Genomic DNA, 20,179 nt, shown 5'->3' with positions numbered 1-20,179 from the left:
TTCTCCATCGATTCTGAGTCCCTTTAAGGTGCACTGTTGCAGGTGGCCTCAGTGGCTGCTGGCTTGATGGCCTCAACATCCTTTGTTTACTGAAAAAGCAGGCGACATTTTTCATCCACAAGAAAAAGGTTTTTGGTTTTGTTTTTAACTTTAACAAATTTAAATCTGTCAGTCTTCTATGACTTTTGGATTTTGTGTCATGATTAGAAAAGCCTTCTCTAAGGGATCAATAGCAGAATAACTGAGGCAGAAGAACGGATAAGTGACCTGGAAGATAAAATAGTGGAAATAACTACTGCAGAACAGAATAAAAAAAGAAGAATGAAAAGAACTGAGGACAGTATCAGAGACCTCTGGGACAACATTAAACTCACCAACATGTGAATTACAGGGGTCCCAGAAGAAGAGAAAAAGAAAGAGATTGAGAAAATATTTGAAGAGATTATAGTTGAAAACTTTCCTAATATGGGAAAGAAAATAGTTACTCAAGTCCAGGAAGCACAGAGAGTCCCATACAGGATAAATCCAAGGAGAAACACGCCAAGACACATATTAATCTTTCAGCAGAAACTCTGCAAGCCAGAAGGGAGAGGCAGGACATATTTAAAGTGATGAAGGAGAAAAACCTACAACCAAGATTACTCTACCCAGCAAGGATCTCATTCAGATTTGATGGAGAAATTAAAACCTTTACAGACAAGCAAAAGCAAAGAGAATTCAGCACCACCAAACCAGCTTTACAACAAATGCTAGAAGAACTTCTCTAGGCAGGAAACACAAGAGAAGGAAAAGACCTACAATAACAAACCCAAAACAATTAAGAAAATGGTAATAGGAACATACATACCGATAATTACCTTAAATGTACATGGATTAAATGCTCCAACCAAAAGACATAGACTGGCTGAATGGATACAAGAACAAGACCCATATATATGCTGTCTACAGGAGACCCACTTCAGACCTCAGGACACATACAGACTGAAAGCGAGGGGATGGAAAAAGATATTCCATGCAAATGGAAATCAAAAGAAAGCTGGAGTAGCAATTCTCGTATCAGACAAATGGACTTTAAAATAAAGACTATTACAAGAGACAAAGAAGGACACTACATAATGATCAAGGGATTGATCCAAGAAGAAGATATAACAACTGTAAATATTTATGCACTCAACATAGGAGCACCTCAATACATAAGGCAAATACTAATAGCCATAAAAGCGGAAATCAACAGTAACATAATCATAGTAGAGGACTTTAACACCCCACTTTCACCAACTTTAACACCCCACTTTCACCAATGGACAGATCATCCAAAATGAAAATAAATAAGGAAACACAAGCTTTAAATGATACATTAAACAAGACTGGACTAAATTGCTATTTATAGGACATTCCATCCAAAAACAACAGAATACACATTCTTCTCAACTGCTCATGGAACATTCTCCAGGATACATTGTATCTTGGGTCACAAATAAAGCCTCTGTAAATTTAAGAAAATTGAAATCATATCAAGTATCTTTTCCAACCATAACGCTGTAAGACCAGATATCAATTACAGGAAAAGACTTATAAAAAATACAAACACATGGAGGCTAAACAATACACAACTTAATAACCAAGAGATCACTGAAGAAATCAAAGAGGAAATCAAAAAATACCTAGAAACAAATGACATTGAAAACACGACGGCCCAAAACCTGTGGGATGCAGCAAAAGCAGTTCTAAGAGGGAAGTTTATAGCAATACAATCCTACCTTAAGAAACAAGAAAAATCTCAAATAAACAACCTAAGCTTACACCTAAAGCAATTAGAGAAAGAAGAACAAAATAACCCCAAAGTTAGCAGAAGGAAAGAAATCATAAATATCAGATCAGAAATAAATCAAAAAGAAATGAAGGAAATGATAGCAAAGACCAATAAAACTAAAAGCTGGTTCTATGAGAAGATTAAAAAAATTGATACACCATTAGCCAGACTCATCAAGAAAAAAAGGGAGAAGACTCAAATCAATAAAATCAGAAATGAAAAAGGAGAACTAGGGCTTCCCTGGTGGCGCAGTGGTTGAGAATCCGCCTGCCGATGCAGGAGACACAGGTTCGTGCCCCGGTCCAGGAAGATCCCACATGCCGCGGAGCGGCTGGGCCCATGAGCCATGGCCGCTGAGCCTGTGCATCCGGAGCCTGTGCCCCGCAACGGGAGAGGCCACAACAGTGAGAGGCCCGCATATCACAAAAAAAAAAAAAAAAAAAGAAAAAGGAGAACTAACAACTGACACTGCAAAAATACAAAGGATCATGAGAGACTACTACAAGCAACTCTATACCAATAAAATGGACAACCTGGAAGAAATGGACAAATTCTTAGAAATGCACAACCTGCTGAGACTGAACCAGAAAGAAATATAAAATATGAACAGACCAATCACAAGCACTGAAATTGAAACTGTGATTAAAAATCTTCCAACAGGGGGCTTCCCTGGTGGCACAGTGGTTGAGAGTCCACCTGCCGATGCTGGAGACGCGGGTTTGTGCCCCAGTCCGGGAGGATCCCACATGCTGTGGAGCGGCTAGGCCCGTGAGCCATGGCCGCTGAGCCTCCGAGTCCGGAGCCTGTGCTCCGCAACGGAAGAGGCCACAACAGTGAGAGGCCCGCATACCGCAAAAAAAACCCAAAACAAACAAACAAAAATCTTCCAACAGGACTTCCCTGGTGGCCCAGTGGTTAAGAATCCACCTGCCAATGCAGGGGACACAGGTTTGAGCCCTGGTCTGGGAAGATCCCACGTGCCACGGAGCAACTATCCCCGTGCACCAGAATTACTGAGCCTGTGCTCTGGAGCCTGCGAGCCACAACTACTGAAGCCCACGCACTGCAAGGAAGAGTAGCCCCCACTCACCACAACTAGATAAAGCCCACACGCAGCAATGAAGACCCAACGCAGCCAAAAATTTTTTTTTTAAAAAATCTTCCAACAAACAAAAGCCCGGGACCAGATGGCTTCACAGGCAAATTCTATTAAACATTTAGAGAAGAGCTAACACCTATCCTTCTCAAACTCTTCCAAAATATAGCAGAGGGAGGAACACTCCCAAACTCATTCTATGAGGCCACCATCAACCTGATACCAAAACCAGACAAAGATGTCACAAAGAAAGAAAACTACAGGCCAATATCATTGATGAACATAGATGCAAAAATCCTCAACAAAATACCAGCAAATAGAATCCAACAGCACATTAAAAGGATCATATACCATGATCAAGTGGGGTTTATCCCAGGAATGCAAGGATTCAATATATGCAAATCAATCAATGTGATACACCATATTAACAAGTTGAACGAGAAAAACCATATGATCATCTCAATTGATGCAGAGAAAGCTTTCGACAAAATTCAACACCCATTTATGATAAAAACCCTGCAGAAAGTAGGCATATAGGGAATTTTCATCAACATAATAAAGGCCATATATGACAAATTCACAGCCAACGTCGTCCTCAATGGTGAAAAACTGAAACCATTTCCTACAGGATCAGGAACAAGACAAGGTTGTCCACTGTCACCACTATTATTCAACAGTTTTAGAAGTTTTAACCACAGTAATCAGAGAAGAAAAAGAAATAAAAGGAATCCAAATTGAAAAAGAAGTAAAACTGTCACTGTTTGCAAATGACATGATACTATACATTGAGCACGCTCAAGATGCTACCAGAAAACTACTAGAGCTAATCAATGAATTTGGTAAAGTAGCAGAATACAAAATTAATGCACAGCAATCTCTAGCATTCCTATACACTAATGATGAAAAATCTGAAAGTGAAATTAAAAAAACACTCCCATTTACCTTTGCAACAAAAAGAACAAAATATCTAGGAATAAACCTACCTAAGGAAACAAAAGACCTGTATGCAGAAAATTATAAGACACTGATGAAAGAAATTAAAGATGATACAAATAGATGGAGAGATATACGATGTTCTTGGATTGGAAGAATCAACATTGTGAGAATGACTCTACTACCCAAAGCAATCTACAGATTCAACGCAATCCCTATCCAACTATCACTGGCATTTTTCACAGAACTAGAACAAAAAATTTCACAATTTGTATGGAAACGCAAAAGACCCCGAATAGCCAAAGCAATCTTGAGAAAGAAAAACGGAGCTGGAGGAATCAGGCTCCCTGACTTCAGACTATACTACAAGGCTACAGTAATCCAGACAGTATGGTACTGGCACAAAAACAGAAATATAGATCAATGGAACAGGATACAAAGCCCAGAGATAAACCCACACACATATGGTCACCTTATCTTTGATAAAGGAGGGAAGGATATACAGTGGAGAAAAGAGAGCCTCTTCAATAAGTGGTGCTGGGAAAACTGGACAGCTACCTGTAAAAGTATGAAATTAGAACACTCCCTAACATCACACACAAAAATAAACTCAAAATGGGTTAAAGACCTAAATGTAAGGCCAGACACTATCAAACTCTTAGAGGAAAACATAGGCAGAACACTGTATGACATAAATCACAGCAAGATCCTTTTTGACCCATCTCCTAGAGAAATGGAAGTAAAAACAAAAATAAACAAATGGGATCTAATTAAACTTAAAACCTTTTGCACAGCAAAGGATACCATAAAGAAGACCAAAAGACAACCCTCAGAATGGGAGAAAATATTTGCAAATGAAGCAACTGACAAAGGATTAATATCCAAAATTTATAAGCAACTCATGCAGCTCAATAACAAAAAAACAAACAACCCAATCCAAAAATGGGCAGAAGAACTAAATAGACATTTCTCCAAAGAAGATATACAGATTGCCAACAAACCCCTGAAAGAATGCTCAACATCATTAATCATTAGAGAAATGCAAATCAAAACTACAATGAGATATCATCTCACACCGGTCAGATTGGCCATCATCAAGAACTCTAGAAACAATAAATGCTGGAGAGGGTGTGGAGAAAAGGGAACCCTCTTGCACTGCTGCTGGGAATGTAAATTGATACAGCCACTATGGAGAACAGTATGGCGGTTCCTTAAAAAACTACAAATAGAACTACCATATGACCCCGCAATCCCACCACTAGGCATATACCCTGAGAAAACCATAATTCAAAAAGAGTCATGTACCAAAATGTTTATTGCAGCTCTATTTACGATAGCCAGGACATGGAAGCAACCTAAGTGTCCATCATCAGATGAATGGATAAAGAAGATGTGGCACACATATACAATGGAATATTACTCAGCCATAAAAAGAAATGGAAAAAAAAAAAAAGAAATGAAACTGAGTTATTTGTAATGAGGTGGATAGACCTGGAGTCTGTCATACAGAGTGAAGTCAGAAGGAGAAAAACAAATACCGTATGCTAAACACATATATATGGAATCTAAGGGGAAAAAATGTCATGAAGAGATTAGTGGTAGGATGGGAATAAAACACAGACCTACTAGAGCATGGACTTGAGGATATGGGGAGGGGGAAGGGCAAGCTGGGACGAAGTGAGAGAGTGGCAGGGACATATATACACTACCCAATGTAAATTAGATAGCTAGTGGGAAGCAGCCGCATAGCACAGGGAGATCACCTCTGTGCTTTGTGACCACCTAGAGGGGTGGGATAGGGAGGGTGGGAGGGAGGGTGACACAAGAGGGAAGAGATATGGGAACATATGTATATGTATAACTGATTCACTCTGTTGTAAAGGAGAAACTAACACATTATTGTAAAACAGTTATACTCAAATAAAGATGTTAAAAAATAAATAAATAAATTTTAAAAATTTTAAAAAAAACTAAAAATAGAACTACCATATGACCCAGCAATCCCACTACTGGGCATATACCCAGAGAAAACCATAATTCAAAAAGAGTCATGTACCAAAATGTTCATTGCAGCTCTATTTACAATAACCAGGACATGGAAGCAACCTAAGTGTCCATCAACAGATGAATGGATAAAGAAGATGTGGCACACGTATACAATGGAATATTACTCAGCCATAAAAAGAAACGAAATTGAGTTATTTGTAGTGAGGTGGATGGACCTAGAGTCTGTCATACAGAGTGAAGTAAGTCCGAAAGAGAAAAACAAATACCATATGCTAACACGTATATATGGAATCTAAGAAAAGAAAAAAAAAGGTCATGAAGAACCTAGGGGCAAGATGGGAATAAAGACACAGACCTACTAGAGAATGGACTTGAGGATAGGGGGAGGGAGAAGGGTGCTGGGACAAAGTGAGAGAGTGGCATGGACATATATACACTACCAAATGTAAATTAGATAGCTAGTGGGAAGCGGCCGCATGGCACAGGGAGATCAGCTCGGTGCTTTGTGACCACCTAGAGGGGTGGGATAGGGACGGGGGGAGGGAGTGAGACACAAGAGGGAAGAGATATGGGGACATATGTATAACTGATTCACTTTGTTATAAAGCAGAAAATAACACACCATTGTAAAGCAATTATACTCCAATAAAAATGTTTAAAAAAAGCCTTCTCTACCCCCAAAGTTATAAAAATATTCTCCTACATTTTTTCCTCATATTTTTAGAAGTTGTTTTTAATCCAACTGGAATCTATTTTTGTGAATGGTGTTTGTGTGGGATGGTCTCATCTTATGTTTTCCTAACGGATGGCCTATTTTCCCAGAACATTTTCTTGAATAGTCCATTCTTTCCTTGCTAACTTACAAATGCTAAATTCCCATATAAACATGGATTTGATCTTGGACTCATTTTTCTGTTCAATTGCTCCTTTTGCTATTTTTTTTTTTGAAATAAATTTATTTATTTATTTTTGGCTGCATTGGGTCTTCGTTTCTGTGCACAGGCTTTCTCTAGTTGTTGTGAGTGGGGGCTACTCTTCATTGTGGTGCACGGGCTTCTTATTGTGGTGGCTTCTCTTATTGTGGAGCACGGGCTCTAGGTGCACAGGCTTCAATAGTTGTGGCATGAGGGCTCAGTAGTTGTGGCTCATGGGCTCTAGGGCACAGGCCCAGTAGTTGTGGCATACAGGCTTAGTTGCTCCGTGCCATGTGGTATCTGCGCAGACCAGGGCTCGAATCTCTGTCCCCCACACTGGCAGGTGGATTCTTAACTACTGCGCCACCAGGGAAGTCCCTCCTTTTGCTATTCTGATTCCTTTACTTCCTTACCTCCCATTCACTTATGGCAATCTAGTTTCTACGACCGCGATTTTCTGGAATTATTATTCCTACGTGTATTAATGACCTTCACGTTGCCAAACCCAATGGGTATTTTTCAGTTTTTATCTTCCTGGACACTATTTATCATTCCCTCCCATATGCTACATAATACAACTCTCCCTTGATTCTTCTACCAATCAAAGTCACGATCATAACAATATCTTCTGTTCGTTAGTTACCCCGTGCCAGGCACTGTTTAAGCGTTTCCTATGCCATACACGTGGAGTATGCCTCACCCATTACCCTCTGGGTAGATATCAGTATTATCACCATCCCCACTTTACAGAAAACTGAGGCATAGAGAATTTAAGTGCCTAGTTGTAGTGTAAGCCCTGACAGTTGTAACTTGCATTTTTGTAACGCAAGTGTCTGATTTAAGCTTTGATTTTGGAGGCATCCACTTCAAAAAGGCACCTACTTCAAGGACAGCTATCTCGAATAAACACACTGCCAGCCACAGAAAGATAAGGAACCAGCCCCGTCCACTCCACCACCCCAGGCTTCCTTGTTTTAAAGATATTGGTGGATTTCTATAACTGACCATTTAGGCCCCTTGTTTCTTTCTCTCCCCACGTGTTAAATTCCCACTCTTATGTTTTACATTCACCAATAAAGAGTAAGCCCGCAAAACCGATCCCAATGAAAGCAGAACCCCAGGCCCAGGTGCTCTCTCTCTCTCTCTCCCCCCTCGACCTCACTGTGTAGCCCCAGGTGGGCCCTGTCCTTTCCAGAACCTGTGAGTAATAAACTCTGTTTTCCCCTTCAAGTTTCCTGACGGTTATTACTGAGGGCGTCTTGCAATCATAATAAGAACTACAAGGGCCGGTCCAGCCACAGCATTGGTTATGGATAGACTGAGACCAGCACAAAACGCCTGTCCCAGATCCCTGAGCTAATAAGTAGCAAGATGGGATTTGAACCTAGGCGCGTCTGAGACCAAAGCCTAAGTTCGTAAGCACACCCCTTTCCAGCCTGTCCTCTGTCTCCCTCTTGAGTTCCTTTTGCTTCAGCAGCTTTTAAACGGTGCCCTTCACGATATGGCCTTCGTCACTGCTCTTCTCAGTTTGCCCCTGCACCCTGATGCTCTCCTTCAGTGCAGCTGCACTGACCTATCTATGTCCTCATGGCCCTGCCAGAATGGAGAAAACACGCCTTTTTATTACAAATCCCTGGAGCTTACTCCACTCCTGTTCCCCATCCCATTTCCCGGAGGCTTCTCATTTTTACTTATGGGAGTTTGTATTATTTGATATAAGCACGTATCGCATTTATCATCAGGAAAAACAGCAAGGATATTCAAAAAATATAAGAGAAGTAGATTAGCCTCTAAGGGGCTCTATCAGTTTGGCCCTCCCAAACCATCATTATGCAGGCGTTTTCCAATGTTCGATATGTCGACTATATGTTACTGAGAACTGTGAAAAATTTAATGGAGGAGATGCTGAGCAGTCTGCAGCTGAGATTAATCACTCATATTGTGACCCAAATATCCCCTTTCCCCAGGGTTTAATTTATTCTCCACCAAACAAGATTAGCACAATACACACAAAGCAGAGGTGTCCTTCGTCTTGAATTTCAAATGGAAAACAGAATTCAGTTCAATTATTAAGGAGCTAAATATACTCATTCGTTATAAGGAAATGAGTATGGCTGTTGTTATTTTAAGGGAGAAATAGAAGAAGTTGGGATACAGTTCATCTGAGAAGCAAGGGGATCCTCAAAGGATGAGCACTTCGCTCAAAACGATGAGCGACCTTTTCTGCGAAGAGCACCTATGATAACCATGTGACTTTTAGTTCAATGCACATGGCGCCTGATGCCGCCCCCTCCCTCAACCCATCCCTCATCTCGGCCTCACTCCAGCCCTCACTGGCACACCATTCTCAACCACCCACAGTCTCTCCTCCTACCTCTCTGCTTATTCCAGCTTGGTCTCTTTCCAGGCTGTCTTTTCCTCCATCTGCTGACTTATCCTCAGGTTTTTATCTTTAGCCCAGTGTTCATCTCACTCAGCTCCAACCCCTGGATGATCTTACGTGTGTCTGTGGCTGGAACATATTACCTATACCTTGATAACCCAAGTCTGTTTCCAGCGCTGACCCTCTCCTGACCTCTAACCCTTGCATATTCAAGCTGCCTACCCATAAAGTTCATCTCCTCTCTCAATGGCCTGCAGGCAGCTCAAACTCAACACGTCCTAAACAGAGCTGATTCTTCTTAAACCTGGTTCTCTTACTGTAACTCTTACTGAATGCCACCGACCATCAGTCCACTCTCCAAAGCCCGAAATTCAAGCCTCATTCTAGCTTTTTCTTTTGCCTTCCCAACCCCCAAGTCCTGTTGAGTCTACCTACTCAGTAGTTGTCAAATCTGTCTCCTCTTCCCTGTCTCAGCACCTGTGTCACCGCTGGCCTCGATCAAATCGGTCCAACAGTCTCCTAATTGGTCTTCCTGCTCTCCAGCCCATCTCCATACTATGCCAAAGCCCCCTCTTCAAAGGCCAATTCGACTACATCATTCTGCTTCACAAAGCTTTTCAGTGGCTCCTTGTCTACACATTCTCCAAACCCCTCCATGATCCGGTCCCTGCTTACCTCTTCAGGCTCATCTCCCCTCACTTTTCCCCCAGCTCACTCCAAGCACCGGCCCAGGGGCACAGCAGGTATTGTGGGGCCCTAGATTTACACGATTTGAAGGGCCCTCCAAGAGAGATCAAACAACACCATGACTAGAAATTAGTTCCAGGACTTTGGAGGCGCGTGTGCAACTGAGGGCCCTGAAACAAGCTTCACTAGCTTCACGGTAACTCTACCCCTGGTCTAGCCAAACAGAGCAAGCTCAGTCCCCTAGAACATGCCACAACCTTCCACATCCCTTCGCCTTTGTACAAAGCAGCTGACCCTGCCCGGGATGCTGTTCCCAACCTTCCCTTGTCTGTCCAGCAAAATCGTTCACCCTTCAAAGGCCAGCTCAGGGGCACCTCCTCTGTGCAGGCCTCCCTGACCTCCCTGCATGGAGCTGACTGTTCTCTCCTTCATGTTCTCATCGTAGCTTGTCCTTTACCTCTGTGTACCCTGTCCTTTACAGAGCAGGTCACACTCAAAGTAACTTGTTTGTTTAAGACCAGGTTTCCCCCTGAGTCTTTGCCTCAAGGGCAGAGACAAGGTCATTCCTCTTTAGATTGTCAGAGCACAGCAGTACCTGGCTCAATAAATGTCTGCCGAATGGAATAGAAAGACTTCCTGCTTTTGGCAAAGCGTGTGGAGTAGAACACTGAAATAGACAGGGACCCTGGACGGAGGCGGCGCTAGTGAGCTCTCTGCTGCCTGACTGCATCATCTGAGAGGTCCAGCGGGACCCCAGTGGTGAGCTCCTCCCCGTGGCCTCCCATTAGCCTCCCCACCCCACCGCCTCCCTTACCTGTCCTCCTTGTTGATCTGGTCCCCGAAGCCCACTGTGCTAACAATTGTGAGCTTTAGCCCCACGTTGCTTTCTTGAAGGTCATATGTATTGGACCGGAGCTGGACACCCGGCTGTGTGTGGGTGGCTGGCTCCCCCTCGAACTTGGTGTTGAACAGGGTGTCCATGAGGGTGGACTTGCCCAAACCTGTCTCTCCTGAAAAGCAAAAGAATGAATTATGATGCATTCCCACAATGACCACGCAGCCATTACCCATCATGTTTCGGATGCATATTCACTGACATGGGGAAATGTACACGGTAAGACACTAAGTGAAGAGCACATAGAACTACATGGACTATTTGATCTCAGTTAAGTGAAAAAGAGTATAAGGAACTGCACTAACATATTAGCAGTAGTCATCTCAGCATAGTGGAAGTGGGGTAATGTTTCTTTTAGTCTTCATATTTTTGTGTTATTTGAAAATTGAGTATGCATTGTTTTTATAGTCAGAAAAAGAAACCGTGTTAAAGGCAGTGATGGCGAGGTAGAGTTATGCCTAGAAAAAGACCGGAAGGGCATACAATGTGCTCTTATCAACGGTCATGTCTGGGTGGTGGGGTTATGTGTGCTTTTCACTCCTTTCTTTATGCTTTTCTCTATTTTCCACGTTTTCTACAAGGAACGTGTATAGCTTTCATAATAAAAATTTCAGGGCTATTTTCAAGTTTAAAAGAAAGGGGCAGCAGTCCCTCATCAAATAAGTATCCTCTCCTCTCGGTCCCCACCTCTCCCTGCCAGGCCCAGACAGCACCCGGATATGCATCCCAGTGGGGAGACCATTTTTAACTAATGGAGAGGGAATTTAGCAGGCCACAAATTATTCTTCCCTTTAAATTTCAAACAAGCCAGTCAATTGTTTGCTTAACTAACAAACAGGCTGCGGGATACTAATAAATTAAATCCCTGGAACTTCGCACCAGGGCGACGACGAGTGGGGGAAGGGCTGCAGGGACTGGTGAAGGTTTGTGGAGGTTATTCCTGAGAGACGCAAAGGATGTCAAGTCACTGCCAGGAACCAAGGACTGCGCTTTGAAGACCCGGGCTACCGTGCTGTTCCGCTATCATCACCCCTCTTCTCCCTTTCCCTGCTCCCAACCCTTGAGATGTGGGAATTGACACATCTTCCCAGCTGAGAATGGGGGGAGTGGGTTTGCCCTGGGCAAATCCTGGCCTGGCAGATCCCCTCTTGTGACCGACAGCATATATCTGCAGGGCAGTCCAGGGCTAGGGTTCGAGCTGCACACCCCATAACCGTAAATGGTCCATCTCCCCTCCCACCTCTGGGTGTGTCTAGCTTTGCATCTTGCAAACCTCTTTTATCCCGAATAATGAGCTATGAAATGCAGGAGGTGCTTTTAAAAATAGCTGCCTATGCTGAGAGCTTTCTGTATGTGGAGAGATCAGTGAGAGAGAGAGAAAACAAGGAGAACATTCAACTCAGCCTGGCTACCTGGCCCCCCAGCCCAATTTCATAGCCAGGTCTGACTAATGTGGTTGATTGCCAGGGTGCAGGGAAATGGTTCCTTACACAGATCGTGCTTCCAACCAGGGTCTGCTGTACCTACTAGCGGCAAAGACTCTCCCTAAAGGAACAGCAAGTATTTGGTTCCCCAGAACAACTTGGTGAGGTGGGAAGTGGCAGACTTGGCTAAGCGACGGAACAAATCACCCCCCTCCCCGCCCAAGGTGCGGGTGCCGCTCCACTGCAAAGGCGCCGGCACCCCTGAGCCGGGAACACAGGGTGGGCTCCCTCTCCCTAACTCACCTTCCCTCTGGGCGTTGAAGCTTAAGCTACATTTTCGCCGGTCTTTGTATGTGCCTAATACATTGTCCGCGTACATCCCCACTTGCAGACCCTCTCTCCTGCTCTGTGAGCTCTTTGCTGAACGCCCCGCAGCTCCTAGATCGTGGCGGGCCCTGACTCCCCAGCACGCAGAGCTGGCTGGCTCCCTGACTCCCTGACCCTAAGACTTCTCAGAGAGCAGGGGGTGGGCAACTTCTGGTACTCCCTGGAGCACCTAGCAAGAGGCTCACACAGAGGCCTCAGGAGCAGTACCACAAAAGGAAGTGCTCGCCCTGTCTGCGCAGCTGTAGAAAGGCAGGCCGGGTGGGCCGGGCAGGGCAGGGCAACGGGGAAAATGACCGCCCGGATGCCTGCCGGTGCAAAAGGGCTGTGGAAATCAGATGCTCAATGATGAGTGTCTGGAAGAAAAGACCCGGCGGGTATCTAGGGAACTGTGATAAATGCAACATGAGAAGAGGGCAGAAAATCAAGTGTGCTTGTCTCATTGCTATCGACTGCTCCCGTTCCAGTTTTTCATCAATGTGGAGCCTGGGGGAGGGGAGGGGTGGGAGCTCTCTCTCCATGGCTGGCACAGACCCAGCCTGAGCCTGGGATGTTGTCCTGGGCCCAGTACTGAGGGGGGGAGGGGAGCCACTCTCGGCTCAACTCAGATCAGGTCAGCAGACTCCACACCCCTGCAGGAAGGTAGGGACTTGGCAATTAGATTCCAGCAGGAAAGCTGAGGAGTCCCGAGGGGTCAATTTCTCTCTCCTCCTCCCTCCTCAGAGTGTACAGCGGGGTTTCCTAACCCTTTTTAAGTCATCTTCACCAGCCCAGAGGATTTCCTCTCACTTGACTTAATGTAGATAGGATCCTGGAAACACTAGGTTTTTAAAAAAGAATTCCATTTAAAACATGGAATATGAAGTCTGCTTTTTCAAACTATACTTGCTGGGCTAGTCTGATGTTGACCTCTCTACCGTGAGTTCAAAACCACTGTGACAAAGAAAAGCTTAGCCCTTTTCCTCATCTGCTGTTAACATTTGCATCCTCTGGTACCTTGTGCAATTAAGTCCTTGCAAGTGATGAAATGCAGAGTCCCAGGCAGGTGATCACGAAATGACTGTGACCTAAGCCTAGCTCTTCCCCTTCTCTGGACTCCAGTCTCTTTTTCCATAAAATGAGCAGGTCTGAGTAGTAATAATAACAGCTATTGCTTCTGGAGCACTTACTATGTGGGCACCACTGTAAATACCTTACATATATTTCCTTATTTATTCCCTAAAATAAGGCTGTGTATTAGATAATACTACGGTTTGTCCTTAATTTACAGATGCATTAACCAAGCCACTTCCGAGCTATGTGAATGTGCCCCTGCTCTTCAGTCTCTCTGCACGTCACGTTCCTCATCTATAAAATGTGGAGGACGGGCTTCTCTGGTGGCACAGTGGTTGAGAGTCCGCCTGCCGATGCAGGGGATGCGGGTTCGTGCCCCGGTCCGGGAGGATCCCACATGCCGCGGAGCGGCTGGGCCCGTGAGCCATGGCCGCTGAGCCTGCGCGTCCAGAGCCTGTGCTCTGCAACGGGACAGGCCACGACAGTGAGAGGACCGCGTAACACACACACACACACAAAAAAAAATGTGGAGGAAGAAACTGGCCCAGGGTCACAAAAGTAGTATGTGGCAATGCCAGCATTTGACTGCAGGCAGTCTGACACTGGAGCCCATGCATGTTCCAGTGCGTCCCATGGGTGTGATATGTTGTTTCATTCAGTCATTCAACAAACATTTAGAACCTTTAATAGGAGCCAGGCACAGGTTTAAGAGCTGGGGATACAGCAACGATCAGGAGCTAGTCTCTTCTGGCTCCGAATGTTGGAATAAACCAAGAGAAACGTCTTTGAGTTCAACCGGAAGGTGTCCAAAAGGGAACTCTCCAGGAACTCCTGTTGGCCAAGGGAGCCTATGGATGGGGACGAGGCCCTGCCTGGCTCTGTGACCTTGCCCTCTACTTCTTCCTGATCTTGCAGAGACCTAGCAAATCAGTGGTGTGTTGGAGCCGGCTCGCCCGGCTTCCTGCAGCTCTTCCCAAGCCCACGTGCAGCGATGTCATGTTGGCAGCTTAAAACCAGCTATGGTGGGAATAATGACAGCACAAAAATTGGCAAATGCTATAAACCACGGCAACTTTTCTCCTGAGAGTGGGTTGTTTGACGCTGACCAGCACACCACCGCTGGCAGCCTGTCTTACGACAGGTGGACGGCTGCCTCTCCCAGAGATGGAGAGATGAAACCATCGCTCCCTGACCCTGAGAGAATGCTAGCTGCCCTTCCCCTCCTCCTGCACGGAGCCTCAATCCTGCTTCTCTTGTATGTTTTTTTTCCCAAGTTCAACAGAGCCCAGTTGCGCCTGGAATCCCGAGCAGTTTCAAAGTAAATATTAGCATTATGACCCTTTTGTGCTCCTCACAGGCATTCCCGGTTGCTGGCACATTCAGAGGGCTGAGTCTCTTTGGGGCTCTTTCCCAGCAGAACGTTTGCACTGCTGACTCTAGTGGTTCCTCCAACGCCTCCTGTACTATATCTAGAATCCTGGGATCCTAGTGATTTCCAAAGCTAAGCTAGTAGACTGGGAGTGGGCTAGTAGATTTTTTAGAACAGGAGGGGGACCTCAGCCCACTCGGTAATTACTGTCAACCATAGCGTCTGTTGGAGGGGAGCCATAATATGCTCACACCCATGTGTCTGGCCCTCTAAAAATAATGATCGTAGGTGTCATCATCAGTGCCCTTATGTATAAATTACGCTCTTGATTCATAAAAAATTCTCCCTCTCAATCCCAGCACGCACATGCGCACTTATGCACGGAGGGTACTCACTCCACTAGGCTGGGGCCTCTGATCAGCAGCCCAGCACCACAGTAAACAATACTATGATAAAAATACTCTAGATCTCTGCTAATAACCAAAGCCAATGTTGCCATAATTTTACACTTAAAATGCCCTATCAGAAAAGAAAAGAAGGGCTTCCCTGGTGGCGCAGTGGTTGGGAGTCCGCCTGCCGATGTAGGGGACACGGGTTCGTGCCCCGGTCTGGGAGGATCCCACGTGCCGCGGAGCGGCTGGGCCCGTGAGCCATGGCCGCTGAGCCTGCGCGTCCGGAGCCTGTGCTCCGCAACGGGAGAGGCCACAGCAGTGAGAGGCCCGCGTACCGCAAAAAAAAAAAAAAAAAAAGAAGAAAAGAAAAGAAAATCCTTTGGGGAAACATATTCTATGCCCAAACAGAACCGTTTTATAATCGTCATTAAGGGAATAAAGCTGACCATTATGCACAGGCAGGAGTCATAAAAGTATGGTCACTGAAGGTTCTGCAAGAGAAACGATCACCTTCAGCAGCCAAGCTATGGATCCTTCGCCACGTTGGTGACGCTACCCAGCCCCACGGCTGGGCTGAGATTGCAGCCTTAGAGCCACCGTAAGCCGCCTGTGACTTTGGCCCAAATTGTGGGTTCTCAGAGCAATGACAGGCTTCTGAGCCCAGCCAGAGAGGGGGATGCATGAGTTGCAGGCTTTTTTGGGTCAGGGATGGGGAATGCAGTTAACCCAGTCTGGGCGGGTGCATCCAAGGGGTGCACCTGCACGGCTAAGAGGGGAGCTATTAGGGCAGCCGTTTCCTGAAACTTCATAAGTAGAGAGAGAAAGAGAGGTGGTGACTCCTTGGGTGTGAGGGTCTCCTTTCTACCCTTCCCCTCTTGGAGGGTCTGTCCTGGGCAGTTGAGCGATTCCATGCCCGCAGGTGCACGGTGAAGCAGCTGCATATGTACGATGCCTGGGTGGGTAGGGGTTTACTATTTCTCCCACTTGGGACTTCCCTGGTGGCGCAGTGGTTAAGAATCCGCCTGCCAATGCAGGGGACACAGGTTCCACCCCTGGTCCGGAAAGATCCCACATGCCACGGAGCAACTAAGCCCGTGCGCCACAACTACTGAAGCCCGCGAGCCACAGCTACTGAGCCTGCGAGCCGTGACTACTGAAGCCCGCACGCCTAGAGCCTGTGCTTCACACAACAAGAAAAGCCACCACAATGAGAAGCCTGTGCACCGTGATGAAGAGTAGCCCCCGCTCACTGCAACTAGAGAAAGCCCGCGCGCAGCAATGAAGACCCAATGCAGCCAAAAATAAAAATAATAAATAAATAAATAAATAAATATTTCTCCCGCTCACTTTGCCTTGAGCTTGGCTGCCTCTTCCTCCGGGCCCTAGGGGAGCCTGTGGTCCACATGTCCAATTACCCTACGCTGCCGCCCTCAGGGAGCCACCCTGACCTATGCAGCCTCCCTCCTAAAGCTTTACTAGCCCACCCAATTGCACTGGTTTGAGAGGCTGATGCGGGTGGGCCTGTCACTTCACTTCTCATCCCCTCAACTTCAGTGCAGGTCACCCGGAGCTCTGGGAGGAATGCCAAGGGACTCTAATATGTTTGTGTGGAAGTTTTTCAGTAATCAAATGTTATGTGAAATGAGTTGGCCATCAGCCAAAGATGGGAGAGATCTGGCAGTGCTAATATTGGATGTGATGGCATTTGATCTTGATGTCGATCACCATGACTGCTGTTTATTTTGTACCCCTCTCCTAATAGCACCTCATCGTAACCATGGGTAGACTTTTGGCATTTGAAGAATTAACAGCCAAAATCTGGACTCTCAGGACCATGATATGTAAATCTGTGAAGCACATATTTTCATCTCATAGGTTCCAAAGGTGGTGCGTAAGACTGAGTCATTTCACTAGTGAGTGAGCCAAGCTGACTGCCTGTCAACCATAGTTAGAAGTGGCTTTATTTTCTCTACTTGTCCTTGAGCGTGCAGCTAATTCTCCGACAGAAAATGATCTGAGGAGTGCCAGGGAGGGAGAAGAAAAAACAGAGTCCAAGAAAATGAATGACCTTAGTTACAAAACAGAACTTTAGACTACATTAGAGAGTAGAATATCCAATTCAGTAGTGGTTCACACCCTCAGTATGAATGAATTCCCCGTATGCTCTGTACAAAAACAGGAAAAGGCAATTAGCAAAAGTGTTTTGAGTGTTCCCACCGGCATGAAAACTGCCATTATTATGGTTTTTATAGAATCATTAAGGTTTGGAGGTATGTCACTAAAAATATGCAGGTATGCCTTACTGCACTGTATAGTGAAAATTATACACTGTGATCGTGTTTGCAAATTTAGGATTATTTAAGGTCTAAGGAGAGATTCTCAAAGAATGTCAAGGAACTGCTGTTCCTGAGATTTGTTTGCTTGGTGCTTGACAGTTTCCAAAGTGCTTTTGCATTCTCAAGAGATGTCTCTGGGGGCTTCCCTGGTGGCGCAGTGGTTGAGAGTCCGCCTGCCGATGCAGGGGACACCGGTTCGTGCCCCAGTCTGGGAAGATCCCACATGCTGCGGAGCGGCTGGGCCCGTGAGCCACGGCCGTTGAGCCTGCGCATCCGGAGCCTGTGCTCCGCAACGGGAGAGGCCACAACAGTGAGAGGCCCGCGTACCACAAAAAAAAAAAAAAAAAAAAAAAAGAGATGTCTCTGGCAGTGGTTACCGAAGCAGTGGGAGGGACAAAGGGTCAGGCAGACCTGGGTCCTTGTCATGGCTCTGCCACTTATTCTGTGTTGCCTCAGCTAAGTCCCTTATCCCCCCGAGTTTCTTGGTCTCCGTCTGTTCCATGAGGATATAAATGTCACTTGGTCTGTTCACTTCCCAGAGTCCTAGTAAGGACCCAAACTGTTAACATGGGAAAGTGTTTGAGAAATGTAGTGAGTGGTTCCTGCGGGGATAATTCATGCATTCATTTCACATACATTATTGAACTCTCTTTGTGCTGTAATTAGCACAGTAGAGGTGACTAAGACATGGTTCCCACACTTGAGACTAAAGGTCCAGGCACAGATACACTTAAAGGGAATAAAAGGAACTTGAGGGCTTCCCTGGTGGCACAGTGGTTGAGAGTCCACCTGCCGATGCAGGGGACACAGGTTCGTGCCCCGGTCCGGGAAGATCCCACATGCCGCAGAGCGGCTGGGCCCGTGAGCCATGGCCGCTGGGCCTGCGCGTCCGGAGCCTGTGCTCCACAACGGGAGAGGCCACAACAGTGAGAGGCCCAAGTACCTCAAAAAAAAAAAAAAAAAAGAACTTGGTACACAGCTGTGTGGTCCCTGCACAGAGCTCAAACTGTACCAAGCACAGCAGGGCTACAGAGGAAACAGACAGACCCAACCCACTGCCCACAGCTGGTAAGCAGGCATCTTTCCACAGCCATTACCTCCCTCCCAATTCGGCCCTGGCTCCTATTTTCTGCAGTCAGAACAAACCTGGTAAGAGTAGCTGGCTCCCTTACAGAATTTCCACTGGGTGTCACACAGCTCAGCTCCCCCCAAGGTATGGCCCCGCATTCTGGTCTGGACAGGGAAAAATGTAACTACAGCTAGCTGCTCACCAAAACAAGCAGAGGGATAAAAAAAAAGAAAAGGGGCAGAAACACTCCTGCAAATAGATCAGAATGATACACTATTGAACCGAATGACCTGCAGAGCCACACCCAGCCATTAAGGATCCATATTCTGTAACAGAATTTCCTGCTATGGAAATACTCACCCACACACAGGATGTTAAAGCAGAAGCCCTGGCTGATTGACTGATTCACCAGCTGGTCCGGCAAGCTGTCAAACCCCACATGTCCAGCCAGGGGGACAGTTCGGCAACCTTCACCCTAATTTGGAAGGGGAGGGAGGGGAGAAAATGAAAATGTGCTTAAAAGCAACCTGGGTCTCACTTCCCCATCCAAATGCTCTCTGTGCTAGGAATTAACACCCACTGGGGCCCATCTCCCCTTAGCTAGTCCCTGATCCAAAGCAAAATGACCCATTCGCTTAGAAATCATGGATTCTTGGGTACAGTCATCCTTGAGGCTCCATAATGAACGTCACATAGTTCCAGACACAGCAAACTACAGAGGGGGCTTCTAAGGGGTGGGAGGGCGGGGGGTCAGGGGATGAGAAGGTTCCCAGTCGGGTTAATTCTGCTCACAGAGACTCAGTTTCCTTTCACGTCTGTCAAATGAGATAATATCACCTTACAGACGATTGGGAGACTCAAATATGTTTGTAACGAGCTTAGTACAATGCCTGGGATACATATAAGTGTTCAGTAAATATGACAAAGGAACTTCAAAAAGCAATTTCTCTTCTCGGGACCTCCCTGGTGGTCCAGTGGGTAAGACTCCGTGCTCCCAACGCAGGGGGCCCAGGTTCAATTCCTGGTCAGGGAACTAGATCCCGCACGCATGCTGCAACTAAAGATACCTCATGCCCGTGACTGCCATCTGGCAAGATTGTTACTCTCACACATCTCACCCCACACCCTCCAGTGGAGTATTCTCAACAGACAACCATATGCCATTCATTCAGTCCTGGTTGGTATATTCTGGTCCCCAGAAGGGTACCTGAAGACAGTTGGGTTTCATGAGTGGCCTGCATCACTCAGGGCTACATTCACCCCCTTTTGCTTTCCCTCACCCTTTTCTAAGTCTTTTTATCAAAGCAATCGAAAAAAGATGTAAGGGGCTTCCCTGGGGGTGCAGTGGTTAAGAATCCACCTGCTAGGGCTTCCCTGGTGGTGCAGTGGTTGGGAGTCCGCCTGCCAATGCAGGGGACACGGGT

General features: G+C 46.0%; 1 protein-coding gene across 12 annotated transcripts in view; it reads right to left on the bottom strand.

The window, feature by feature from the left end:
* Positions 1-20,179, bottom strand: part of SEPTIN6 (septin 6) — a 72,593-nt gene that overhangs the window by 37,555 nt on the left and 14,859 nt on the right. For all 12 annotated transcript variants that reach the window (XM_067022853.1, XM_067022850.1, XM_067022849.1 and 9 more), the window contains 2 exons: positions 19,116-19,230; positions 10,648-10,843 (listed from right to left, as the gene is read on the bottom strand). In XM_067022853.1, coding sequence (XP_066878954.1) covers positions 10,648-10,843; positions 19,116-19,230 — 311 coding nt within the window. The remainder of the gene's footprint in view (positions 1-10,647; positions 10,844-19,115; positions 19,231-20,179) is intronic.

This window comes from Kogia breviceps, chromosome X, assembly GCF_026419965.1.
Source record: "Kogia breviceps isolate mKogBre1 chromosome X, mKogBre1 haplotype 1, whole genome shotgun sequence".
NCBI classification, from domain to species: Eukaryota; Metazoa; Chordata; class Mammalia; order Artiodactyla; family Physeteridae; genus Kogia; species Kogia breviceps.
Note: the sequence above shows the minus strand (reverse complement) of the source record. Positions and strands in the feature narration are given on the sequence as shown.